Here is a 27,204-nt window from a genome sequence, read left to right on the forward strand (position 1 = left end):
AGCCTGAGCAACAGACCAAGACTCCGTCGGGGCGGGGCGGGGCGGGGCGGGGCGGGGCGGGGCGGGGCGGGGGGGGGGAAGAGAAGGAGGTCTCGTTATGTTGCTCAGGCTGCCTTCAAACTCCTAGGCTCAAGGAGCCCAGGCTCAGCCTCCTGACTAGCTGGAACTACAGGCTCCACTACACGTGGCTTGAATTATATACTTTAAAATAGTTAAAGTGATAAATTTTATTACATGTATTTTACCACAATAAAAATAATAAAAATAAAATTGTGGCAAAGTCTAGCCAAATGAAGAAACGGAAAAAAAGGAAGAAAAATTGAATAGCAAGGGACAGGAGTATGTTTTCCAAAGACAGAAAAAAAAAAAAAAAAAAAAGGACTTAAGTGTAGGTATTTCAGGAATGAGAAAAAGCACTCATCAACAAAAGATTTTAAAAATTTTAAAATAGCTATTAATCCTGAAAGTCTGTCTTAAATTAACCTCAATATTTTGTCCAATGATCTTTTTAAAATAACACCTGCTTCTTGGCATTTTAATTTCTACTACATTTAAATTTTTAAGTTAATTTAAAGGTGTTAATTGCAAAGTACTTCTAAATTACTAAATAATAAACATCCAAATACTGAGACTAGCTCAAACCTCATTATATTATGGAACACCAATGTACAGCCAAATATCAATTCTTTCACTCTACAGGTCTATACAATTTAATGATAAAAGAATAGACAAGGCACAGTGGCTCGTGCGTGTAATTCTAGCACTTTGGGAGGCTGAAGTGGGAGCATTCATTGCCTGAGGCCAGGAAGCTGGACTTTAGCTTGGGCAACATAGTGAGACCTTGTCTCTACAAAAAAATTAACTGGGTGTGGTGGCATGTGCCTGTATTCCTAATCCTATAGTTCTAGCTACTCGGTAAGCTGAGGTTCCTGCCTCACTTTAGCCCAGGGGTTCAAGATTGCAGTGAGCTGATTGAGCCCCTGCACTCAGGCCTAGGTGACAAACCAAGAGTCTGTCTCAAAAAAAAGAAAAAATCTCATCCTAAAAACAATAATTGTGTACTTTTTAAAAGTAATTAAACCTTTAGTTAGTTTGTTTAGAGACAGAGTCTCTCTCTGTCACCCAGGTTGGAGTGCAGTGGGGCCATCATCGCTTACTGTAACCTTGAACTCCTGGGCTCAAGCAATCCTCCCACCTCAGCTAGGACAACAGGAATGCACCACCATGCCAGGCTATGTTTTTGGGTTTTTTTCTTTTTCTTTTTTTCTTTTTTTTTGAGACGGAGTCTTGCTCTGTCACCCAGGCTGGAGTGCAGTGGCACAATCTTGGATCACTGCAACCTCCACCGCCTGAGTTCAAGCGATTCTCCTGCCTCAGCCTCCTGAGTAGCCGGGATCACAGGCATGCATCACCATACCCAACTAATTTTTTGTTTGGTTTGTTTGTTTTAGTTGAAACAGGGTTTCACTATGTTGGCCAGGCTGGTCTCAAACTCTTGACCTCAGGTGATCTGCCTGCCTCGGCCTCACAGAGTGCTGGGATTACATGCCTGAGCCACCGCACCCAAACTGTTTTTGATTTTTGTAGAGAGGGGGTCTCGCTATGGCGCCCAGGTGGTCTCAAACTCCTGGGTTCAAGTGATCCTCCTGCCTCTGCCTCTCAAAATTCTGGGATTACAGGCATAAGCCATCAAGTCTGGCTTACGTATTTAACTTAGGACAACTATGTGATGGTTTTAAACAAAAAGAGAACTGCCCCAAAATGTATCACTATCAAAGAAGATATAAAGCATAAACACAGATTCTTAGAGAACTACCAAGTACTTCTACAAAAAAGAAAATGGGCATCTTCTAGGAAAAACCATTTCAGCTCATCCCTACTCCATGAAAAATCACACAAGTTTTTCCAAACAGATAATGAATCATTAGCAAAATCTTCCTTTAATTTTAGGCTTAAAGTTATTTTAGAAAACCCTTCTGTAGATTACAAACTACTGTCAGCAAATGCCAGGTTCCAAATAAGACACTTGACAAATTTCTAAATTTGTTAGCTAATTAACTTTTCAAATCATTCTGGATCTGTCAGATGCAATACAAATCAGGATTAATAATATAGTTTTAGAGTTTTAGTCCAAAAAAAAGACCCACACATCTATGATTAACTAATCTTCAACAGAAGTACAAAGAGAATCCAACACAGAAATGACAGTGTTTTCAATAAATGACACTAGAACTAGGTGTCCATATGCAAAACAAAAAAAGAGCCTCAATCTATACTTTGAATCATAACAATTAACTCCAAATGCACTGCAGACCTAAATGTAAAACTGAAAATGAAATATTCTAGAAGACAAAATACAAAAGAAAGTCTTTGTGACCACAGGCTAGACAAATATTTTCTTAGAGACAACCCAAAAGCACAATATATGAAATAAAAAATTGATAAGCTGGACTGGGAGAAAATATTTACAGAGATTATTCCTTTAAAAAAAAAATGTGTTGATTTAGAATAACTAAGGGTCTTGCTATCACCCAGGCTACAGGGCAGTGGTGCAATCACGGCTCACTGACTTCCTGGGCTCAATTATTCTCCCACCTCAGCCTCCCAGGTAGCTGGGACTACAGGTGTGCACTAGCACACCTGACTAATTTTTGTTCTTTTTGGTGTGTTTTTTGTTTTGTTTTGTTTTCGGTAGAGACAGGGTTTCACCATGTTGCCTATGTAAATAAAATGAGAAGAGGCTGGTTCATACAAGACAATTTTTATTTTATTCAAGTTAACCATGGTAAAGACTGAGCTCTTTCACATCCTTGCTCTTGTCCACTGTGTTACCCAGGCTGTTTTCAAACTCTTGGGCCCAAGCAGTCCTGTTGCCTCACCCTCCAGAGTAGCTGAGATTACAGGCCCAGTCTTTTAAAGGTAATTTGCACTGTTAAAATTATGCCCATTAAGGACATTTTTTTGTAAAATGCTTTTCTCGAGACATTTTGTTAGACCGAACTCATAGGCAGAATTAAAAAAAAAAATTTTTTTTTTTGTTTCATAAGAACTTTAATCTTACCTCTAGATATGTTATCTAGTCTGACAGCCTGGTCACAGGTGAGGAAAGGTTGTGCTAGCAATGTGTTTAATTTTTTAGTACATTGTGGCCCCTTTTATTAAAATATACTATTAAACACAAATAATACAAAAGTAAAACAGATATTCTTAAAAGTTCAGGCTACACTGTAACAAGCAAAAACTGAAAGAACACCCTCCTTTCTGTTTCATTTCTTAGAGGTAACCATTGTTTTCAGTTTACCATTCAGTTTTTTAGTAAAGTTTAAAAATTTTTAAATACACATGCTATTTGGAAGAAGTGCTTTAGAAATACTGAATATGAGTTTATTGTAATTATTCACTTTGGTGTTGTTTATACAGATAAACAGACTTTATTTTTTCAAGTAGTTTTAGGTTCACAGCAAAGTTGAGCAGAAAGTAAGGACACGGCCTCCTGCACATTTGTTATAATACATTTCCTACAATAGATGAAAGGTTCACTCTTGGTGTAGTTCTATGCGTTTTGACAAATGTATAGTGACATTTATCTATCATTATAGCATTCACTGCTCAAAAAGACCCCTGGCGTCCACCTGTTCATCCTTTTACTTTCTTCCCCTCAAATTCCTGGCAACTACTGATCTTTTTACTGTTTCCGTAGTTTGGTCTTTTCTAGGATGTCCTATGTTTCCAATCGTTATGGAGCCTTTTCACATTGGCTTCTTTCACATATTCTTGAATATGCATCCAAGGTTCCTCCATGTCTTTTCCTGGCTTGATAGCTCATTTCTTTTTAGTGATAAATAATATTCCACTGTCAGGTATATATATCACAGTTTACTTACCCATTCACCTACTGAAGGACACCTGAATTGTTGCCAAGTTTTGGCAATTATGAATAAAGAATGCTGTAAATATCAGTGTTTTAGTTTTTGTGTAGACATGAATTTTCAGCTCCTTTAGTTAAATACTAAGGAGTGTGATTGCTGGATTGAATAGTAAAAATAGGTTTAACTTTGTAAGAAACTGCCAAACTGTCTTGTCTTCTCTTTCTCTTGACGGTGTCTTTTGCAGAGCAGGGGTTTTAAATTTTAATGAAACCTAACTTACCAATTATTTCTTTCATGGGTGTGTCTTTGGTTTTCCGTTTAAAGTCATCACTAACCCCAGTGACACCTAGTATTTTATTTTTACTTGGTGTCTGTGTCATTGTGATGAGACATTTATTTTAGGGGTAGGAGGAAAATGTTTTGTGCTTCACTACCAGGAATTACTGTGATTGTTGTGATTACTGTGATTGTTTACTTTTGTGGGAGTTGATGGTGTTTATGTTTTTGCGTTAACATTGAAGAAATCAATCAGCCTTTTTAATAGGGTAAATTTAATTCAGCTTAAATCTGCAAATTTGTGGGATTTTAGACCAAGAAATGACATGAAAGAGTGTCTCATTCAAGCTCATTTTACAAATAAAGGCACAAAGAATGAGGAATACGACATGATTTGCATGAGGTCATACAGTGAATTATTAATGAAGACAGGACTTAGAATTGCTGAACTGAGGTGAAAGATGTATTCATAATTTTTCTTGTATAATAAATACTTTTGATAAGTGTTTATTTCTTATTCTTTTTGACTTGGTGTTGTGGCTCCTAATTTTTAAAACGGCAAGTTTTAAAACAGTGAAAAATATAGTTTTTGCACTTTTCAAGGAATCTATGATCTAGTGGGAAATATGTCCAGAGACATGGGCTTCAATCAGTGTTGCTCACTGGAAAGGGACAAACCTTCAGAGATAGGTTCAGAGGACGTAACAGCGCCACCAAATAGAGGCAATCAGCGGAGGTGGCCTTCAGCCGAATATTAAAATACACAGAGATGGGGGAGGCAAGCAGGGGTGGGGTGAGAAGGGTGGGTGCATTTTAAGTAGACAGAAAGTGAAGCAAAAGCTGGGAGGTGAGGAAAGAGCTTTGTACAGTTGCTGTCAAAGAAGCAAGTGGCCAATTCAACATGGCCGGCTCCAAGTACAGCTGGGGTTACAATGCTAGAATTCCCTTTCTGCCACCATTAGGTCCACTGTTAGGCTAATGGTGTTTGTCTCATCACAATATAAATACTTTTTTAAAGGCACTAAACATTGTTCTCATAAGGACGGGGTCATTCTTTCCACAGTTGCCTTCTTCAGTTGACCTCTCTTAGAGCCATTTGCATTCTAAGACTTATCTGACCTCATCAAATTAAGAGCTATGGTCCCCCATTAAAGGAATTTCAAACGGCTGGACATAATTTTTTTGGACAGAGGGACCATCCACTGAAAGTACTTGGCCTTGAAAATCTTTATAGGTAACAAATTTGGCTAGGTGACATTTGGGTTTTTTTTTTTTTTTTTTTTTTTTTTTTTTAAGACAGGATCGCACTGTTACCCAGGCAGGAGCGCAGTGGTGTAATCACGGCTCACTGCAGCCTTGAACTCCTGGGTTCAAGCCATCCTTCCACCTCAGCCTTTTGAGTAGCTGGGACTACAGGTGCGTACCACCACATCGGCTAATTTTTGTTACAGAGATGGGAGTCTCACTATGTTGCCAGGGCTGGATGAGATGTTTTTTGAGAAGTGGTCACATTGACACCAGTACACTTACCACATTTCCTGCACAAATCCTAGCCCGCACTCCTCCTGCCCCATTGCCCTCCAGCAAGCAGTCATAATTAAGTTCTACAGGGAACTTAATTATAACTTCCCAAGGGAAGGGGAAGCTGGGAGGAGCACAGAGCACCCACCTAACCCACCCCAAGGTAAATTAAAAGGTACCACCATACCCTTAAAGCCATAATGGGTGGAGGGTGGGAGCAGTGCTGCCAGGCCTCTCCAGCTGTGCAGTGTGCCAGCCTAGCCAGGCCTCTCCTGGGCCCTGGGTTTGGTCTGAAGACCTTGCGCAGGAAGGCGTTGCTCTGCCCTAGGAATAGAAGACTTGGCCTGGGGTTGGGCAATTAGGATACCAGGGTTCCAGTCCCTGCCTTGTCACTCTGTGACCTGGGACAAACACCTCTCTGAGCCTCAGTTTCCTCATGAGGTGTTAGGCCTAGATTATCTTTAAAGGCCCACCCAGCTCTTCATGTTTGTTTTGTTTTTGTTTGTTTGTTTGTTTTTTGAGACACAGTCTCGCTCTGTCACTCAGGCTAGAGTGCAGTGGTACGATCTTGGCTCACTGCAACCTCCACCTCCCAGGTTCAACTGATTCTCCTGCCTCAGCTTCCCGTGTAGCTGGGACTACAGGCGCACACCACCATGCCTGGCTAATTTTTGTATTTTTAGTAGAGATGGGGTTTCACCATGTTGGCCAGGCCGGTCTTGAACTCCTGACCTCAGGTGATCCACCCACCTCGGCCTCCTAAAGTGCTGGGATTACAGTCCTGAGCCACCGTGCCCAGCCTTTTTTTTTTTTTTTTTGAAGACAGAGTTTTGTTCTGTCACCCAGGCTGGAGTGCAATCGCACTATCACGACTCACTGCAACCTTCTGCTCCCAGGTTCAAGCAATTCTCCTGCCTCAGTCTCCTGAGCAGCTGGGACTAGAGGTGTGCACCACTATGGCTGGCTAACTTTTGTATTTTCAGCAGAGATAGGGTTTCACCATGTTGGCCAGGCTGGTCTGGAACTCCTGACCTCAGGTAATCCACCTGCCTTGGCCTCTGCTGGGATTATAGGCGTGAACCATCGTGCCCAGCCTTCATGTTCTCATTCAAGTGAATGGTTTGGAGAAGGGAGAGAGGAGCTGTACACAAAAGTCCCCCTTATCCTTGGGAGAACATGTCCCAAGACCCCCAGTGGAGGCCTGAAACCATAGGTAGTACTGAACCATATTGTTTTCTCCTATACATACAAACCTATGATAAAGTTTAATTTACAAATCAAGCACAGTTAAGACATTAACAATAAAATAGAACAAGTATAACAATATACTGTAATAAATGGTATGTGAATGTGATCGCTCTCAAAATATCTTACTGTACTATAGATCTTAGCAACCTCAGCATTTTTTCCTAAGTCAAAAATCTCTACTTTTTCACATAAAGGAACTTTATGGTTTCTCATTGGCATATCCGAATTGTCACATCACTACCACTGTACGTTAGGGCCTTTGAGAGGAGTCTCACTGTTGCGGAGGCTGGAGTGCAGTGAAGTGATCATAGCTCACTGCTGCCTCAAACTCCTGGGCTCAAGGGATCCTCCCAACTCAGCCTCCTAAGTAGCTGGGACTATAGGCACGCTACCATGCCCAACTAATTTTTTTTTAAGAGATGGGGTCTTGCTATGTTGCCCAGGCTGGTCTTAAACTCCTGGCCTCAAGGGATCCTCCTGCCTCCACCTCCCAAAGTGATTACAGGTATGAGCCACCACGGGTTACTTGAACACAAGCCCTGCAATACCTCAATGGTCAATTTGATAACCAAGATGGCTACTAAGTGACCAATACGAGGGGAATGGGAACAGAGTGGAGTCTGAAGAGCAAATTGCCTTTAAGATTTATGTTGTGAACAAAATGGCCTCTCTCCTCAGGTGACCTAAGGTTTCCCAGGCATTGGCTTTTTTTTTTCCCCTGGAAAAAAAGCAGCAGCTAATTCTGAGTCCTCCCTCCTAAGCCCCTGGTAGAGTGTTCTCTCCATGGAGACAGGCTCCCCCCTCGGAGCAGGACAAACAGCACTGAACACCCCTGCCTTCCTCTGGCTGTCGGCTCTGGGATCCTGGGCAAGGCTGACCTGAGGCTCAGAGGACGCCAGAACTGTGTGCTCTCACAATGCTCAGCCGCCCATGCTGTTTATCCCCTGCTCCCCACCCAAGGACCTCCACATCTCTCCTCCTGTGTCTCCTTCCAACCTGCTCCTCCTCCTCCCCAGCCAAACCCCTCCACTGTCACCTCCCCCAGTAACTGGCACTTAGCTGAGGACTCAGCTTCCCCACAGCCCTCTCCAGCACAGGCTATTCGCGTTCTCACACTCTTCAAGGTCAGGATCAGCAGCCTCCTGGCTCCCCAAGGCCATGTCCACACAGTTTCCCCTCCACTGTCATCTCATGCTTACCTTCCTTCTAGTTACTCCCCGTGTGCAGTGGCATTTTCGCCACCGTCTCCCTGGGTGGCCTTCCCTTGACGTCATCTCCAAAGACCTTACCCTCCACTCCATTTCAGTCGCACACTCCCACGGGCAGAACCTCTACCTGACCCCTGGAATTCAGGTATTGCACGCCCTCCTCATAAGCTCCCACCCTTCCAGCCCAGTGACTCCCATCATGCTGGCACGTGTTCCTCAGCAGGCCTCAAACCCATTCACTCCTCCACTGTCTTACAGCCCCCTTTGGCCTCACCTCTCCCTCTCCCCCTACCTAGCTTGAACTGCAACCTCCAGCACCTCAATCACTCTTGTTCAACTCTTCAAAACCACCTTTCGTCTTTCTGAACCCAAACTCTGCAGGGGTCCAGCAGCCTTCTTCCGGGTAGACCCCGCACTAGAGAAATGCAAAGCACACAGCCTGAGAGATTGGGGCCTCCGGGTCAGCGGCTCTCACCTCAGCTGGGTCTTCAACACTGCCACAATCCCTCTGTCCTAGCCCATAGCGTCCCAAGGGAAGGGGCAGCTGGGTGGAGCGCAGGGCACCCACCTAACCCACCCCAATCCTTCCATCCTCTCCGCCTCCTCCAGGGCTTTGAGCCGCATTTCCTGCTCTTCTCGAGTAGGGGCAACCTCTCCCATTGTCCAAACTAAACTAGCTCAAGTCTTTCTCACCTGAAAAATAAACTCTCGAGTGCCTCTCTCCAGCCACTGCCCCATGTCTCCTCCCCTTCGTGTTTACACTTCCTGCCTCCATTTCCCCACTTTGTCACTCCCTGGCTCCTGCCCCCACGACACAGCTGTTCCCCACAGGGCCACAGGTGGGCATCACTCAGTGTTGACACGGCTGCCCCTCCCTGTGACATCGTCTCCTGCTAGTCCGCTCCTATCTCAGTCCCCTCCTCCCATGACCCAAGGCTGGAGCTCCCCCAGGATCTCTCCCAGGCCCTCTGCTCGCCATCAAAGGCGGATGCCTCACAAGCCTACCTCTCCAGACAGGCTCACCCAACTGCCTCCTCCAACCAACGCTGCAGCCCACTCAAGGTCCACGTAGTCCAAGCTGCATTCCTTCCTCGCACTCCCTTGCCCTGTGTCCCCTCTTAGCAAATGGTAGCCTCGGCGATCCTGCCCCGAGACAGGCCTACGCCCAGCGTGGAGGTGAACATCAGTATTTGCTGAACGAGTGAACGAATCCTTGACCTTTCCTCATGCTCCACAGCCGGTGAGGATTCCTGTCCATTTTACTGCCTCCTACGTCCCTCGAGTCCTCCCCTCTGCTTCTTTGTTCACCGCGGCCGGCTGCCTCCCCAGACCCGCAACCCCGGCTGGGCCGGGAACCTGCGCCGCGGCGCTCGTGCCCCGCTCTGCGACCCCTGCTCCGTGACGCCCGCACTGCACGGGGGCACCGCGGCCCAGAACAGGCGCTGGTCACTAGTACACGAACAGAGCGAGCGAACGGAGCCATGATGGAAGGGAGCACCTCCGGCAGCCGCCCGGAGACCAGGATACCACCGGGCCAGCACGGAAACGCAGGGCCCGCCCTTGCATCCGCGATCTGCACTGAGTAGCCGCGCGCCGAAAGACGTGACTAAGCCACGCCCACGCGGCGCTCCCGGTGGCCAATGGAAACGGCTTACGAGACGCCTTCTCCACGCGCTATACTTATACGGACCAATGGATGCGCCCTGCTGGGAATACCGCCCCCTGTCCGCGAGCCTCTTCTTCACGACAGCCAATGGGAGCGGCATGCATAGCCCTCGAGGGGGCGGGGCGGCGACCAAGGCGAGTGGGTCCGGGAAGGCGCGCGGACTTGGCACCTCTTCTCACGTCGGCCGGTCCAGGCCCAACCGACGGACGATGGGGGTTCCGGCAACCAGGCGCTGCGTGGAGTGGCTGCTGGGCATCTACTTTCTCAGCCATATCCCCATCACCCTGTTCATGGACCTGCAGGCGGTGCTGCCGCGCGAGCTTTACCCAGTCGAGGTGAGGGGCGCCCGTCTTATCCCGGCCCGCCGAGGCTTTGCCGCGCGCTGCGTCCACAGGGCCTTCACCTCCTCCGCGCTCGCGCACCCTGGGTGCCAGTTCTGCCGCCTCCCTCGGTCCTGCCGCCTTCCTCGGTCCTGCCACCTCCCTCGGGTCCTGCCCGTGCCTCCCCAGCTCCTAACCCTAAAAACTTTAGCTCTGTGTTTTCCTCGGGCTTTGTCTCTATCCCAGACCCTTCTCCCAAGCGGCAGGGGCGAACGCTTTGTTTCCTTTAAAGTCACTTCTTCCCTGGGTTTTTTTTTTTTTTTTTTTTTTTTTTTTTTTTTTGAGACGGAGTCTCACGCTGTCGCCCAGGTTGGAGTGCAGTGGCGCGATCTCGGCTCACTGCAAGCTCCGCCTCCTGGGTTCACGCCATTCTCCTGCCTCAGCCTCCTGAGTAGCTGGGACTACAGGTGCCCGCCACCGCGCCCGGCTAATTTTTTGTATTTTTAGTAGAGACGGGGTTTCACTGTGGTCTCGATCTCCTGACCTTGTGATCCGCCCGCCTCGGCCTCCCAAAGTGCTGGGATTACAGGCGTGAGCCACCGCGCCCGGCCTTCCCTGGGTTTAAGGTTTCCCGCGATTCCACCTCTGGCCGGTTGTCAGTGTCTGAGGGAAGTAGTCTGGATGAAGTGGTGTCTAAAGCCACATGTTAGGTTTGCTTTAATCTTTTTTTTTTTTGGAAGGGCTTTAAAATACCAGTCTGATCCCAGAGAAAAAGTCCAAGTAGAAACAGACCTGTCTGAAGGTTTAGGACCTTGGTTGGTGCAGCTGGGGCGTTCACAGATCGTCACTGCTTCAAGGTCAGGTTCCAGCAACTTCCAGAGCTCGAGAGTAAATTGCCATCTTTTCAGATTGGCTCTTCAATATTGGGTTCGAGTAACAATGATCTCCCGAGTAAAAACAAGGTGAAAATCCCGATTTCGTGGTTGTTGGAGAGCATTCTTTTAACCCCAAACTCTGCTTTATTGCTTTGTTTTTTTCTTCCAAGCTACAGTTTTAGTTTCCCGGTTCGTTGGGTTTTTTTCTCGTATCTGGACCCTGTGACCTTCTTCCATGGATTCCTGTCCTCAGTTCTGTTTCTGCAACTTATCTAGAACTGTAGGCAGGACTGACTTGTCTACCTGAATATTTTATTTTGCCCTGTTTCTCCTTAAATGCTTTTTCTCTGCCGAGGAAAGGTTCATTACCTGAGGGTCATGAGCTCCCAAAAATGGGTGCAAAATGTGTATGCCTTTGTTTCCTGGAAGGAGAATATAGCTCCCATCGACTTTTCAAGGGACCTAACTCTCCCAAAAAGGCCATGGTTCAAGAATGTTCCACCACTCCCATAAGTCACTCTTTTGTTTCCTTCTAGAACAAACACAACGGGAAGACCTCTGGCCTCCTTTTGCGTGGGAAAAGCGTAGGTAGTATGAGGCAAGGTGCGGTCTGGGGACTTGGTTCTTCCAAGAACTGGTGGTGACTTGGGCGGGTCAGGGCTCTGTATCCTCAGCTGTTGAGAGAGTTGAGTTAAATTATAAGCTCAAACGTATACAGGGTGGGTTCATTTTCATATTGCTGTTGTAGTTACCACAAATATAGTGATTTAACAGATTTATTTGTTTACAGTTCTGGAGGCCAGAAGTTCACAATGAAATCTTACAGTGCTCAAATCAAGGCAGGGCTCACTCCTGAGGGCTCCAGGGGAGAATTTGGTTCTTGCCTCTTCCATTTTCTGGTGGCTGCCAATGTTCCTTGGCTTGTGTTCACATCACTTCAATCTCTGCTTCAGGTCATCACATTGCCACCCTTTCTGTAGTCAGAGCTCCCTCTGCTTCGCTTTTATAAAGACACTTGTCATACATTCAGGGCGCACCAGATAACCCAGAAAATCTCCCATCTCAAAATCCTTATTTACATCTGCAAAGTCCCTTTTGCCAAATAAAGTAACAGTCACAGGTTCCAGGGATTAGGATGTGTTTATCTTTGGGGGTCACTATTCAGCCTACTACAGGGCCAGATAGTACAGACTCTTCCTGAAAACCGAAGAGGTCATCGCAGCTCTGCAGTAACCATTAATTGCCCTAAAGAAAGGAAAATCTACTACAGTGTTGGCCTATCTGTGGTTTTTGAAACCTGTATGGCCAGCAATACTCAGGCAGGCTGCCTGTTTACAATCTCTGGTGTTATAGGACCTTTTAATACTTCGTAATTAGCCTGCTACTCCATGTAGCCATTCCAGACTTCACAGCTGTTGGTTTCTTTATCCTTCCTGGATGTGCCATTCCCACAAGCCCATCTTGCTCACCCCTAACAAAATACACTTAAAAGGTGCTCAGCATCATATCATAAAGATCCCATTTAAATGTTTAAATTTGATAAAATTTCCTCAGTCTTTTTTTTAAGAAACAGGGTCCTTTGTCACCCAGGCTTGCAGTGTTATGATGCAGTCATGGCTTACCACAGCCTTGAACTCCTGAGCATAAGAGATCCTCCCACCTGTCTCCTGAGTAGCTAGGACCATAGGTGCACACCTGGCTAACTTTTTATTTTTTGTAGAGATGATGTCTTACTATGTTACCCAGGCTGGTCTTCTGGGCTCAGGCCATCCTCCTGCCCCAGCCTCCCAAAGTGCTGAGATTACAGGAGTGACCGACCATTCCCAGCATCAGCTTTATTTTTTTAATCCTGACTTACTGCAGAAGGCCCAAGGGTCAGTGCAGGCAGCATCTGGCCAGAACCTGCGTGTGAGATGTGATGTTAGGCATTAGCACAGGGGCATCCTGGTTGTGTGTTGTATCTGTGTGTGTGATGATGTTTGAAGGCATTAGCACGGGGGCATCCTAGCATGGAAGGTCTGTGCCTCCATTCTTGTTGCTTTGGTGTAGGAAATGCTGATTTTGTTACTTCTCTATGGGGCAAATAATAATAAAAGCCTTGAATTATTCTCACATTCTCTTTGAAAAATGCCAAAATTTAACGTCTGTTGTTTTCTTCCCAAAATAGAAGGAATTTTTCCTAGAGCTAAAAGCCTGTAGGAGATCACCTAGTGGTTGGGCTGAAATTTGCAAAATAAATTTTTTTTTCTTGGATTGCACCAAATCACTGCTTGGAAAAACTCTTATTTTTTTAAATTTTTCTTTTTTTTTTTTCTGAGACAGTGTCTGTCGCCCAGGCTGGAATGCAGTGGTGCGATCTCAGCTCACTGCAACCTCTGCTTCTCGGGTTCAAGCAATTCTCCTTCCTCAGCCTCCCGAGTAGCTGGGATTACATGTGCATGCCACCACGCCCGGCTAATTTTCATATTTTTTTTAGAGACAGCATTTCACCATGTTGGCCAGGCTGGTCTCAAACTCCTGACCTCAGGCGATCTGCCTGCCTCGGCCTCCCAAAGTGCTGGGATTACAGGTGTGAGCCACCGTGCCCGGCCTGGGAAAACTCTTATTTTATTATGAAACAGTAAGAATTTAGTTTGGATACGAAAATGGAAAGGAGAGGATGGGAAGCGTTTTGTAGTATCATTTGCAGCTGGATAACATTGCTTCTGGTAAAAATAAGGAAAAACAAGTGAGCATCTGGCTCTGAAATCAGTCTGTATTCCCATTCTAACTTACAGAAGTACAAGATTGGTGAGTGGGAACCCCTGGTTTAGAGATCCATGTGTGCAGGCCAGGTGCATCTTTTAATGGATAACAAGAGTGAGTTGAGTCAAATGTGAGTCAGGTATAAATGTAAACAGTTTCATTACCTTTCTTGGGGAGGTCATAGCTAATAATTTTTAATGACCAGTTGTTAGCTGTGATTTTAATGGGATTAAACTTGAATATCTCCAAATATGTATTAATTACATTCCATTAAGTAATCATTATGTGCTAGCCATTATTTTAAAGACTACATATATTAAGTCACTATCTTACCAGTAGTGAAGTAGGCACTATTATTGGCTCTGTTTTATTGATGGGGACACAAGTGTAGGGAGATTAAAGGCCTTGCCTAAAGCCAGGCACTCTGCCCCAGGTCCTACGCGCCTCACCTGTCTGCCAGGTGCCTGGGCTTTCTACTCTTCTACTCACAATTAGTCCCAGCCTCATTCTGGCATCAGGTGGCAGGTATATGACTGTGTAAGATGGTTGGTTACGATTATAATAATTCATTATTACGATATCTGGGTGATAAGGTTTTTTAAATTTCGCTGATCTCATCTTGTAGGCCTTAGAAATTAAAGTGCTATACGAGTCTGCCTCAATTTACGAAATAGTTGGATCAGAAAGGTTGTATGCAAATTGAATAGAAAATGAGGTTCAAATAGCCAGAATGCCTTTTTTTTTTTTTTTTTTTTTTTTGAGATGGGGTCTCGCTCTGTCACCCAGGCTGGAGTGCAGTGGCTCTATCTCAGCTCACTGCAACCTCCCACCTCCTGGGTTCAAGCGATTCTCCTGCTTCAGCCTCCAGAGTAGCTGGGAATATAGGCGTGAGCCACCACACCCAGCTAATTTTTGTATTTTTAGTAGAGACGGGGTTTCACCATATTGGCCAGGCTGGTCTCCAACTCCTGACCTCAGGTGATCCACCTGCCTTGACCTCCCAAAGTGCTGGGACTATAGGCATGAGCCACCGGGCCTGACCCAGAATGCCTCTTAACATTTTGCAGTCAGGCCAGGTGCAGTGACTCACACCTGTAATCGCAGTACTTTGGGAGGCTGAAGCAAGAGGATCGCTTGAGCCCAGGAGTTCAAAACCAGCCTGGGCAATGTGGCAAAACCCCATCTCTACAGAAAATTAGCTGAGTTTGGTGGTGCATACCTGTAGTCCCAGCTACTGGGGAAGCTGAGGTGAGAGAATCATCTGAGCCCAGGATGTTGAAGCTGCAGTGGGCCGAGATCAAATCACCATACTCCACCAGCCTGGGCAACAGAGACTATCTCAAAAATAATAATTTTACAGTCAATCTTTTAAAGCAGGTAGTTTCATCCAGTATTTTTAAAAATCTAAAAAGCAAAAAAGGGATCTTAAGAAAACATCTAGTCCAAGTTGCTTATTTTATAGATGAGGAAATAGAACCCTGGAGAGGGACAGTGACTTAGCCTTTGTGTTTCCTATCAATTCAATCCTATTCAAACCACATTCCCATCCAGAAAAGTGCTTATGAATTTCAATTTCAAATTAAGTACAAATTTGGAGATCCTTTGGTCAATAAATTGGTTATCTAGCCAGAGCCTTTCTGAAATCAAAAATATGCTAACAGGATATTTGTTTCTGGATGTTTGCTTAAAGTGCTCTTGCAGCAGAGGGGCTTCTATTTCACAATAGTGAGCCTTTATCTTTTGATTAAAAATTAACAGGAAAAATATTCTTGGATTTTCCATTGTAAGATAAATTCTTACCCTGGAGTTGCCTTTATTAATCATAGTATCAAGACTGATTTGTCTTTGAAGGCCTGTGTGTCAGGACAATGCCACATCTAGGAGGTAAAATGTGATGTTACAGACGTTTAGTAGTCCACATAGAGCCAAGAGCACTAGGCTTTGGGCTCCTATAAAAGCCCAAGATGGGCAGCCTTAAACTCTGCTTCTTTTCTCTGCCTGTAGCCAGGTCAGCATGGATCCACATCCTTTTTATTTGACAGGGTAATTAGAAGTGTGGGGCCCAAGCTAGAACTGAGACGCTAAAGCCCTGCATAACCAAGAAGCTACTAGGTAGTTTGTAGTTTGGGGCAGAGTTTGTTCTTCCACTAAAATTCTGTCTCCTAAAAACCAAAAATTAGAATTAGGCGAGTTAAGAATGATAAGGAACTTGTTTGCCATATTGGAATTAAAGTGTCCAAAATTCCATCGCCACAGAGGTTAGATTTACTTCCCCTTTCACTCCCACCCCCACCCCCAGAAAAGAAGAGGGAAATTCATTTCTGCATTTGAGGGAATCTGGCCTTTGGAGCTTGGTGTGTAGTTGCCATTGCAAACGGGAAAGTGTCAGGATGGTTTTCACGTTTGTTTTTTTAAACAAAGAATGATATTGTTGGCAGAAATGTCACATTTGTTCATTCAGCGAACACCCTGAGTGCCTACTAAGTGCCAGATACTTATTGTTGCTCCTGACAGTGGCCAACACATCTGGATGTGTTATCTTGGAATTATGAACAGATGCTGGGTAGCACAAAGAAGGGGCTGGAAGAGTTAAGAAAACTTCACAGAGAAGGGAACATTTGAGTTAGGGATAGTAAGTTTTTATTAAATGACCATCTAGGCTGTGTCACAAAAGCCAGCTGGACATGCCATCTGCTGCTGGGGTTGGGGGTGCTAATTAATGACAGGCTCCTCCAGTGTATTTTCAAATGAGCTAGAACCGAGCCTGTTGAGGCCAGGTGGCTGTAATTCATCATGATCATTTTCTTTTTCAGTTTAGAAACCTGCTGAAGTGGTATGCTAAGGAGTTCAAAGACCCGCTGCTGCAGGAGCCCCCAGCCTGGTTTAAGTCCTTTCTGTTTTGCGAGCTTGTGTTTCAGCTGCCTTTCTTTCCCATTGCAACGTATGCCTTCCTCAAAGGTTGGTAAATGGTGGGAAAATCCCATTTTTACCCAGAAATCAGGTCCCAGAAATCTTTTGGGGAAGTATCTCCAAAGGGAAGGGGATGGTCCCCATAGTTTGTGGGAGGATGCCACAGGATCTGGGGGAAATAACCAGGGTAAATCTTGTAAAGGGACATTAGTGTGGCTCAGGTTCATGTCTGTGGTCAGTGGGGCTGCACGGCTGCCTCAGTCTAGAAATCCCTTGCATACACATGAAACCTGAGACCACTTAAACGATGAGCTTGTTCCCTTTTGTTTTGTTCCCCAACAGAATTAATTTCTCTTTTTGTTGGCTTTTATTTCTCTGTGTTGGATAGTATCATACTGACTTATAAGCTGTAGCATCAGGCTAATCCCTAACGTGCTTCTCATTTTAAAATTATTCTTAGTGTTTTCATAATCAATGCTTTTTTAAAAAGGTGACCACACACGTGTACTTGATAACGAAGCTAGAACCGCTGAAAATGCTTGTTTCCCATTGGCATCCCCTGGGGTCACTGAATCTGCCTCCTGATCCTCTCACCTATATATAATTACTGAACAAACAGATGCCATGGGGCAGGGATTTCCCTCCCCTGGGATTTTATCCCACACAGGTTTTAACAGGTAATGGCAGTTTTATTGCCCTAGAGTTTTGCTGAGTTATGTTCTGAGTTATATTCTTGGTTCTTCGGCGAGCTGTCAGTGAGCTGCCACATAAACCTGCATGTTGGGCAGTGTGGCACATCCAGGTTTCCAGTTCTGAGTGTCCACTGGGAGGAGGGAGTAGAAGAAAGCAGGCAGGCAGAGACAGTGGGAAGGTCTTGGACACCTTTGAGTCATGAACAGACCTAACCATTTTTCTTTTCCCCTGACTACCTCAGGAAGCTGCAAGTGGATTCGAACTCCTGCAATCATCTACTCCGTTCACACCATGACGACCTTAATTCCAATACTCTCCACATTTCTGTTTGAGGATTTCTCCAAAGCCAGTGGTTTCAAGGGGCAAAGACCTGAGACTTTGCATGAACGGTTAACGCTTATATCTGTCTATGCCCCCTACTTACTCATCCCGTTCATACTTTTAATTTTCATGTTGCGGAGCCCCTACTACAAGTATGAGGAGAAAAGAAAAAAAAAATGAAGGAAACAACCACTGGCTCAGGGTAGAGATGCCTACAGGGTGGTTGCTTGTTGGATACAATACAAGGAACACTGCTCAGAATCCACATCTTCAGCAGCATTTGAACCACTGGCAGCAATGCACAAGAGCAAGATGGTGTCAGGAACCACGTCAAACCCTCACCTTTTTTTTTTTTTTAAAAAAAAAAGACAGTCTCACTCTGTTGCCCAGGCTGGAGTAAAGGGCAGTGGCATGATCTCAGCTCACTGCAACCTCTGCCTCCTGGGCTCAAGCTATCTTCCTCAGCCTCCCAAGTAGCTGGAACTGCAGGCGTGTACCAACACGTATGGCTATTTTTTTTTTTTTTTTTTTTGTGGAGACGGGGTTTTGCCATGTTGCCCAGGTTGGTCTCGAACACCTAGGCTCAAGTGATCGGCCCACCTCAGTCTCCCTAAGTGCTGGGATTACAGACGTCAACCACTGGGCCCAGCCCAAACCTTCACCTTCTGAGGGCACTGGGATGAACAGACCGATCAGCTTGAGAGTGGGCAAAGGGGGTGTGGGCTAGGTTATAAGGAAGTAGTACCAAATACCTGTGTGCCTGAGTTCCACCGCAAGATTACTAAGAGCAGGACCAGACCAGAAACTGCTAAAGAACATGGCCTGTTTGACATGTTCATGAGTCACCTGACCTACAGCATATATGCTTATTATGACTAAACCCTCCACACCTGATTCTCAAGAGTGTTATCACCTGTCAGCAAAATGAACAGTACATTTTGGGCCATTTTAAATGTGAAATTTTGCCTCTTTAATGTTAATTCAAAACTATATCAATGTTTTCTTGTCCCCACCTCTAACCCAAGGAAAAAAGAAAAAACACTATGCAAAGAAGTTTAAACTTAGTTTTCCTTAAGGGTCAGCCCAACAATGACTTTCAGTCAGAAATGGATTAAACTGGAAAATGTTTTTGTTGCTGTTGTAAACAGATCATCCTGGAAGGTTTTTGTTTGTTTGTTTTTAAGTTAGTTTATTCTATTTCTAAATCTTAGTCTTCCACATTTCTAGAAGCCACCTGACACAGGTTCCTGTATCTGAAGTCTAGCATCTCAAGGCTGATCTGGAAGTGTGCTAGTATGCTTCCTAGTGGATAACTTAATCCTTTAATACACTTCAGTGGTTCCCATCTTGTTCTCAGAAGGGAAGGTGGCTACAGCCAGGCATAACATCCACTGTGTGCATAGAGGGTCCTTCACGTTGATGCTTGGCATTCCATCAGCTTTCTCTAAGTCTGCTCAAGTCCAACCTTAAAATGATGTTAGACAAGAGGTCCCAGTCAGTTCCCTCTATTTCCACCCATTTTGCTCACAAGCCATATTGGTCTGATTAGTGGTACTGTCTGACTCACATGTGTGATCCAAATAAAGGTAGCTGCTGACCACTGCCTGGTTTGTTTTGTGGACGGGGGATAGAGAATCCAGGGTTCTCTCACGACGGGTTAAACATATTTCAAGGGCAACAGGAAAAAAAGGTACATCAAGCCATTTGAAAACAAAAATGTATTCTCCTTCCAAAGCTTTGTGAATTTACAAAAAAAGGATGAAAGTTTACAAACTGCTTAGTTCCAATTAAGCATAAGAAGTGAGAACGTACACTGTAGGGCCACCAGCAGCAGCTGTGCACTGATGTTTAAAACTGGCTCCCCCAGACTTGTAGTGCTGTCTTCAGGGGGCTGCGTTCCTTACACGCCACCTCTTGTGACAGGTCATTGGTCAAGCCGCTGGAATGCTACAGAGGTTTTTTTGGTTTTGAGGGGCTTTTTTTGTTTTGCCTTCCTACTATAAAAGTGAAATTTTCAGTTCATTTCTGAAAAATAAATTGGTCAATAAATTCATTTTGTTCTGCTTCTACTTTACACAAAGCTTCATATTCAACCCGATACCTGAAAAACAAAATTGTTAGAGGCCCTAAAAAAAAGATGAAGTAAACCACAGACTTAATTCTTCTAGAGAAGGATATAGAGGTTTAAATGATTTCAAGAAATGGTGTGAGTTCAGAATGAAGAAAGAAAGAGGCAAAGCCCTACCCAGAGCCACCCATGAGAAATCTCAGCCCTAGGAAAGTCTTCTTTCAGAAAGCCAGCCAACTTCGTAGACCCTTTCATGCTCAAACTACTAGAGGTGGTTTGATATTAAGTTTTCTATTTCCTTCCCATCAAATGTAATTTTATTTTTAAAAATCTTCAAATCAGGATGACAAGTGAGATGCTATTCCTGGGAAAACAATGATGAAGAGTAAGGACAAGAAGTGATCACTCCAGAAGGAAGAGTGGAAATTCAGCTGTGTAAAGAACTTGCTTTACATCATGACTTCTTACCTTTCTAGCTGCATTTTCTTTTCTGCTATTAGTGCTTGAAGTTGCTGCTGTTGAGCTTCTCTCTGCTTTGCTATAGATTTGAGCAAGTTCCGAGCACCGATGGCCTACAGTATTGCCAGAGAAGGCCATGGCTTCATTAAAACCGTCTACAGCAACAAGTCCTCAAAGTGGGGAGGGGTCATCTGGGAGCTATGTCAGTCTCCAGAGAGGAAAAGAGAGTGGAGCCCCAAAGCTTTTGGGTTAAGTCAGAAGGATTAACCTACTGATCACAAAGTGCCTCAAGAACTTGACGGCAGCTTTGAGACAGGTCTGGGAGTATTCCTAGAGCCAGGGACACAGACACAATAGCACATTTGGTGGTGCCATTCAGCCTTGTGCCTTTCACCAATCATACTATGTACGCCTTCATTTCTTCATTTATAAAATAAGGATAAAACCATCTACATCAGTGCTGATATGAAGATGAAAGGAGGCCAGGTGTGGTGGCTCACGCCTGCAATCCCAGCACTTTGGGAGGCCAAGGTGGGCAGATCACTTGAGGTCAGGAGTTTGCCTGACCAACATGGTGAAACCCTGTCTTTACTAAAAATACAAAAAAAAAAAAATGGCTGGGTGCAGTCGCTCACACCTTAATCCCAGCATTTTGGGAGGCTGAGGCAGGTGGATCACCTAAGGTTGGGAGTTCGAGACCAGCCTGACCAACATGGAGAAACCCTGTCTCTACTAAAAATACAAAATTAGCCAGGCGTGGTGGCGCGTGCCTGTAATCCTAGCTACCCGGGAGGCTAAGGCAGGAGAATCACTTGAACCCTGGAGGCGGAGGTTGCAGTGAGCCAAGATCGCACCCTTGCACTCCAGCCTGGGCAACGAGAGAAAACTCCATCTCAAAAAAAAAAAAATACAAAAAAGTAATCTGGGTGTGCTGGTGCACACCTGTAGTCCCAGCTACTTGGGAGGCTGAGGTGGGAGAATCTCTTGAACCTGAGAGGTGGAGGTTGCAGTGAGATTGCGCCACTGCACTCCAGCCTGGGTGACTCTGTCTCCAAAAAAAAAAAAAAAAAAGATTAAAGGAAATAAAGACTGGCGTAAGTTCAGTAGGTTAAGTGGACTAGAAGTTATTAAAATCTTTTTTTTTTTTTTTTTCTTTTTTTGTTTGAGACGGAGTCTCGCTCTGTCGCCCAGGCTGGGGTGCAGTGGCTGCATCTCAGCTCACTGCAAGCTCCGCCTCCCAGGTTTACGCCATTCTCCTGCCTCAGCCTCCCTAGTAGCTGGGACTACAGGCGCCTGCCACCTCGCCCAGCTAGTTTTTTGTATTTTTTAGTAGAGATGGGGTTTCACCGTGTTAGCCAGGATGGTCTCGATCTCCTGACCTCGTGATCCGCCCGTCTCGGCCTCCCAAAGTGCTGGGATTACAGGCTTGAGCCACCGCGCCCGGCCTTAAAATCTTAAATGAAAACTCACCCACCCACCCCTCTAAACAAATCAAGAGGGAAGAAAGATGAGAGGGTAGTAAACTAGGGTCCCAGGCCAAGACGTAGGCAGAAGACATGCTGATCTTACCTTCATCTTTTCATTTTCTGCTTCTTTTGCAAGTTGATCAACAAGCTCAATTAAACCACCAACTATTTTCTGAAACTGGCCAATTTCTTTCAGAAAAAGAACAAAAAATAAAATATTTCCTCAGTCTCATCACTGCCCTTCGGTAAGAGTGCTGAGGCAGTGCGAGGGCAGAGCTGACTGCCCCTTCTAATTTGTGTCAAAATAGTTTGGTGTGAGCCAGGCATGGTGGTGAGCACCTGTAGTCCCAGCTACTCAGGAGGCTGAGGTGGGAGGATCACTTGAACCCAGGAGTTAGAGGATGTGTGATCATGCCTGTGAACTGCCACTGCATTCCAGCCTGGGGAACATAGCGAGACCCTGTCACTTAAACACTTTGGTGCCTATTGGCCTGTCTCCTACCCTTGGTCTGAACCTAGAGAAGGGTGGCCAGCTGGACCAGGACATACCCGGACCTTGTGTCCCCACTGAGCCAACCAGCTGCTATGATCTCAGGCTATGAAAGCACTAGGCCCTTGCTGGGCTCATCCTCCAGAGAGACCCCAACCCTGCTTCCCCAGGAATGACAGGAAGCACTGTTGTTCACAAAAGGGCAGCCTCAGGACACAAGCGCTGCCTCTGGACTAGCTACGGGTATGACACCAGATTTCAATTAACAGTGGGGATGGGGGCTTCCCACTTGTAACCACAGAAAATAGAGAGCTCACAGCATTAAGTGCCTAATCTCCTGCTCACTTTCTCCAATGTCCTGGATGTGACGGAAACACAACTTACTGAGGGAAAACTAAGGCCCAGAGAGGTGTGTGCATGACACATCAATCACAGAAGGTTAGTGACAGAACCCAAGCTACCTTTCACTAATCAAGCTCTCTCCACAACCTAGGAAGCCCCCAGAAAGCTCAGAAATCCCTTGCTCTAGCTAGATGGGGCTCTGTACTGAATGCATTGGGCTTACTTGGCTGCTGGGACAGGAGGCTTCCTGAAGATTTCTAGCCAAAAGATGACTTCAGTAAGTCTGTTGAGCTGCTTCTAGAAACTTCACTTATCACTTCTAACTCCAAATAACAGAGAACCTGCCACTAAGAAGACTTCCTCTGAAGAAATCAAATCAGGAGTACATAATTCTATTTCTCACCCCCAAGCCATGGTTATGTTCCCAGAAAGTTTAAGGTTTCTAAGAGCAAGAAATGAAAGATGGCATCTCTAAAAACACCCTCCCCATCCCAGTGTTTGGTTTGACTGGTGCTCTGCTGGGGACACATGAGAGCACGAGGGCAGGCAGAGAAGGGTGGCACATGGGAACTCACAGATGCCAGATTCGACCTCCAGGGAGCCAGCAGCTCCACTGTGGCAGGGCCAAGATGAGCCTGGGGTACAGTTGGAATGGCAGCTCAAAGCTGAGTGACACGGTATCTCCCCAATACTCACTGTCCACAAAGTCTTTGCACTCTTCCTTCAGCTCTATGGTCTGCTGGGTAACCTCTGGGTCCAACACCCGCAGCTTGTTCAGTTCATCAAAGTGCAGCCCTGCTTCACCCAGGATGTCCTTGGCCATGGCTGCAAAGAAACCAGCCCAATTCCTCATCACTTCCTAGCCACCCAATGAAATGCCTGCTGCCAAGCCAGCCCTGTTCCTGCCCTTGGACACCAATGCCAAAAACCCAGATGTTCCAAAGGCTCCCCATTCCCTCTGCCACCACCTCTCTGAGCCTCACCTGTTTCCCATCCAGACTTCCTAGAGGAGTTCTGCTCTGAAGGAGTGACAGTGGCAGTCAGGAGGAGGTGTGTCATAGGAGCAAGGGTCAGGAAAGAATAAAGTCCGCTTACTTGTCACAGGCATCGTTCATTCAACACACATTTCTTGAGTGCCTACTACATGCCAACACTGCTAGATGCTGGGGGTACAAAGATGAATGCAACACGGTGCCCGCCCTGAAGACACATAGTTCAGCTGGAGGAAGACAGACACGGAAACTGAAAAATCACACTGTGTTAAATGCTTGTTTAGAAATATCAGTAAAGAGCCAGAGGAGGATAGAGCCGTTAAAGAAGGAGTGACATCTGAACTAAGTTGTGAGCCATAAGTGTATTTACTTTATATATCACCAGTTATGTACCCAAAAGCACATGAGAAGGCTTCTCAAATACACATACTGGAAAAACACACAAACCAAATAAAAGAAATCTGGGTGAATTAAAAATTATGGTTAAAAAATACAAAGTCAGGAGTAAGAATATTACTCAAAATGTATGCTTGCCTGAATTGGGAATCAAAGTTGGGTTATTCTCTTTCTAGCAGAAAACACAAAAAGGAATGAAGTATCAGCAAGAATATATCAAGGCAGCAGGCCAGGGATAGGTATTCCAAGCAGAGAAAACAGCATGGACAAAGGCCTGAAGTCACTGAAAGGACCTACCCCACCTAAGGATGAAAGGAAAAAGGATGGAGCTGAAAAGGTGAGCTGGAGCCAGACCAGGAAGACCCGTATGCCAAGCTAAGGAGTTACGATTTTTTCTGTAGGCAACAGAGAACTAACAAAGATATCTTCTCCCTTTCCAAGCCACCTTGCATTTCTGTTCCAAAGGATGCCTCAATTCTGGGAAGGAAATACTGAAAACTCACCCTCGTTCTGGCTCAAACACACACACATGCACACACACACAAAATTAAAAATAGACATCATATGACCTGTTTAAAAAGGGAGGCAATGCTAGTTACATCTAGCAATTAGCTGCTATGCCAATTCTAAAACCCAGGTGCTCCAAAGTCTACCATCACTTGGACCTGCACCAGCCCCTTCCCTCTACCCTCACTGCCCCCAGCCTCAGCTGTTTCCCTCGTGGCTTCCTTAGAGAAGTCCTGTTCTGAATGGGGTGATTCTGGGGGTGGCTGTCTAGGGCAGGTGTGCCACAAGAGGAGCAATGGTTCGAAAATAATCAAGTCTCACTGTTTCCAGAACTTCTGGATCTTTTGTTGTTGTTGTTATTGTTGTTGTCGTTGTTGTTTTGAGAAGGAGTCTTACTCCATTGTCCAGGCTAGAGTGCAGTGGCATGATCTCGGCTCACTACAACCTCCACCTCCTGGGTTCAAGCAATTCTCCTGCCTCGGCCTCCTGAGTAGCTGGGATTATAGGCGCCTGACACCTTGCCCAGCTAATTTTTGTATTTTTAGTAGAGACGGGGTTTCACCATGTTGGCCATGGCTGGTCTTAAACTCCTGACCTCGTGATCCACCCACCTCAGCCTCCCAAAGTGCTGGGATTACAGGCATGAGCCACCGCACCCGGCCAGAACTTCTGGTTTTTAAGAGGACCAGAAATCCAATATCTCAATGTTGGTATGTAATTCAAAACTTTTAAGTAAGGGGGAAAACCCACATTCAACACTGCATGGGCCAACTAATACGTGTCTATGAGCTGTCTGTAGATGACTTTAGCCTTTGGCCTCACTGGAATCCACTGATGTAAGTGAGCTAGCATCATCCTTTTGAAGCACTGTGTTCATCTGTAGCTTCCTTAAAATAGGGCTTTTTAAAAAGATCTGGCCAGTGCAGTAGCTCATGCCTATAATCCCAGCACTTTGGGAGGCTGAGGTGGGAGGATCACTGGGGCATAGGAGTTCGAAACCTACGGCAATGTGGCAAAATACCGTCTCTACAAAAAATTTTTAAAATAGCCAGGGCTGGTGACATGCGCCTGTAATCCCAGCTACCTGGGAAGGTGAGCTGGGAAGATCGCTTGAGCCCAGGAGGTGGAGGCTGCAGTGAGCTATGTTCACACCACTGTACTCCAGCTTGGGCAACAGAGTGAGACCCTGTCTCAAAAAAAAAAAAAAAAAAAAAAAAAAAAAAAAAGTCTTTCGCAGCTACAGGTCATTAATCTGACCAGCTGCTCCAGAAAGATTCGAGCAACGTGAGGGAGCAAATATCTGCTTCAACTTCCACTCCCTTCCCTGAGAGCACGCATTTATTCAGAAACATCCACTGAGTCCCTGCTCTGGGGACAGACTAGTGAAAACAATGCCTCTGGACAGATGGTAAACAAATAATCACAAATCGTGGTATTAGTATAAGGAAAAGTACATGGTGCTATGTGAAGTGCGGCAGGACACAGTTCATGGCTGGCGGAATGGAGGGGAGAGCCTACAGAGGCCTTCTGAAAAAATGACACTTAAACAGACCTAAAGACTGTCCAAAAGTATGTCAAGTGAAAGGGAAGCAAGGCATTGCAGGCAGAAGGAAACACATACGTGAAGATCCTGAGGCAACAGGAAATTTGATGCATTCCGAGAACTGAGACTGAGCAAGAGAAGGGAACAGAATGAGGCTAGACAGGGAGGCAACAGCTGGATCACGGAAGGCTCTGAAAGACACAGTAATGAGCTTGGATTTTATCAGAAGGGTAATGGGCAGCCAGAGAGTTCTCAGCAAACCAACAAAATCAGACTTAGATCATTCTTGCTTAGCCTGGAGAACGGATTGGAGGGAACAAGAAAGGGCAAGGCCCCAACTACCTTCTTGTTCACCACTCTAACCCTAGCACCTAGCATGGTGCCCACACATAACTGGCACTCAGTAAATGCGGAATGAATGACCGTGGAAACAGGAGACCATTACAGTAACCAAGGCTGGCAGCTGAAGACAAGTGTTCCGAGTTGAGATGTTTTGTAAGTCGAGGTGATTGGGGCTTAGTAATGGACTGACTGAATGTGGGGGTTTTGGCATAAGAGAAAAACAAGTCAGGCATGACTCCCATGAATCTGGCTTGGCCCACCTATCTGATTGGAGGGGCTGGCTTAAAGAGATAGAGAAGATGGAAGAAGGGGTGCAGGGAAAGAGTTCACAGATTCTCTACCAACTCCCATCACACGCGTGTCTGAGCATCTGAGCAACACCTGGCCCAAGAGCTGGGACTAAGCTCCCTGAGCATGACGCGGTGGCATAATTTGTGTGGCCAGGCTCTCCCAGATGCATGCGAGGCACTGCGAACCGACTCTTTACTATGTAAATTCCCCGAATTTATCCGAGCCCCAGTTTCCTCGTAAGATCGTGGCAAGCATCAACGCGTCAAACTCCAGGCCTAACCTGGGTGTGAAAGCGCCCCCTGAGAGTGGGGCGGAATTCCCACGTCTCTCTCCGCCCGGGCTCTTTCCTCAGGACGCGGGCCTGTCAGGCTCCTCTCGCCCCTGGTCCGCCCGCATCCCCCGACCCGAGGTCAGCCTACCTGCCGGCCCCGCGGCGGCAGCGCGCTGCAGCCTAGGCTGATGTAGACAGGCAGCTTCTCCCGGGTCAGCGGCAGCCGGTACCCAGTCAGCCTGCCACGGCCGCTGCCACGGCTACAGAACCTGTTTACCCATGACGTCACTACCTTCCTGACCCCGGAAGCACTTACAGCCCCGAATCCACAGAGGTTGCTGGGAAACAGAGGCCCGAGGGGAGGTCGGGCCTACAAGACCCAGAA

The 27,204-nt window shown here is 45.9% G+C and overlaps 2 protein-coding genes across 6 annotated transcripts; one reads left to right on the top strand and one right to left on the bottom strand.

Annotated features, from left to right (window-relative positions):
• Positions 1–9,914: 9,914 nt before the first annotated feature.
• On the top strand, positions 9,915–19,252 carry LOC105476100 (transmembrane protein 97). The gene is made up of 3 exons (XM_011731757.3): positions 9,915–10,123; positions 16,542–16,686; positions 17,573–19,252. The coding sequence occupies exons 1-3, from the start codon at positions 9,998–10,000 to the stop codon at positions 17,830–17,832; spliced, it is 531 nt and encodes a 176-aa protein (XP_011730059.2). The 5' UTR covers positions 9,915–9,997; the 3' UTR covers positions 17,833–19,252.
• Positions 19,253–19,352: 100 nt separating this feature from the next.
• On the bottom strand, positions 19,353–27,124 carry LOC105476072 (intraflagellar transport 20). 5 transcript variants are annotated; one of them, XM_011731722.3, is made up of 7 exons: positions 26,968–27,112; positions 23,573–23,696; positions 23,461–23,496; positions 23,174–23,302; positions 21,749–21,834; positions 20,189–20,292; positions 19,353–19,753 (listed from the first exon to the last, which is right to left on the bottom strand). In XM_011731722.3, exons 2-7 carry the CDS (start codon positions 23,583–23,585, stop codon positions 19,672–19,674), a joined length of 450 nt encoding a protein of 149 aa, XP_011730024.1. In that variant the 5' UTR covers positions 23,586–23,696; positions 26,968–27,112; the 3' UTR covers positions 19,353–19,671. The 5 variants fall into 5 exon arrangements, with proteins under 5 accessions (XP_011730024.1, XP_011730034.1, XP_011730042.1 ...); XM_011731732.2 differs by lacking the exon at positions 23,573–23,696; XM_011731740.2 differs by lacking the exon at positions 23,573–23,696 and having other exon boundaries at positions 23,461–23,491; positions 26,968–27,110.
• Between the last annotated feature and the right edge of the window lie 80 nt (positions 27,125–27,204).

This window comes from Macaca nemestrina, chromosome 17 (genome assembly GCF_043159975.1).
Source record: "Macaca nemestrina isolate mMacNem1 chromosome 17, mMacNem.hap1, whole genome shotgun sequence".
Taxonomy (NCBI): Eukaryota; Metazoa; Chordata; class Mammalia; order Primates; family Cercopithecidae; genus Macaca; species Macaca nemestrina.

Bases quoted from the DNA above. Each gene is read 5' to 3' on its own strand.
- LOC105476100 (XM_011731757.3), top strand. From the start codon at position 9,998: ATGGGGGTTCCGGCAACCAGGCGCTGCGTGGAGTGGCTGCTGGGCATC. The intron at 10,124-16,541 runs GTGAGGGGCGCC...TTTCTTTTTCAG, and splicing joins GCGAGCTTTACCCAGTCGAG to TTTAGAAACCTGCTGAAGTG. The intron at 16,687-17,572 runs GTTGGTAAATGG...TGACTACCTCAG, and splicing joins AACGTATGCCTTCCTCAAAG to GAAGCTGCAAGTGGATTCGA.
- LOC105476072 (XM_071082571.1), bottom strand. From the start codon at position 23,536: ATGACACACCTCCTCCTGACTGCCACTGTCACTCCTTCAGAGCAGAAC. The intron at 21,835-23,173 runs GTGAGTATTGGG...TTTTTCTGAAAG, and splicing joins GTGCAAAGACTTTGTGGACA to AAATTGGCCAGTTTCAGAAA. The intron at 20,293-21,748 runs GTAAGATCAGCA...GCAATACTGTAG, and splicing joins CAGAAAATGAAAAGATGAAG to GCCATCGGTGCTCGGAACTT.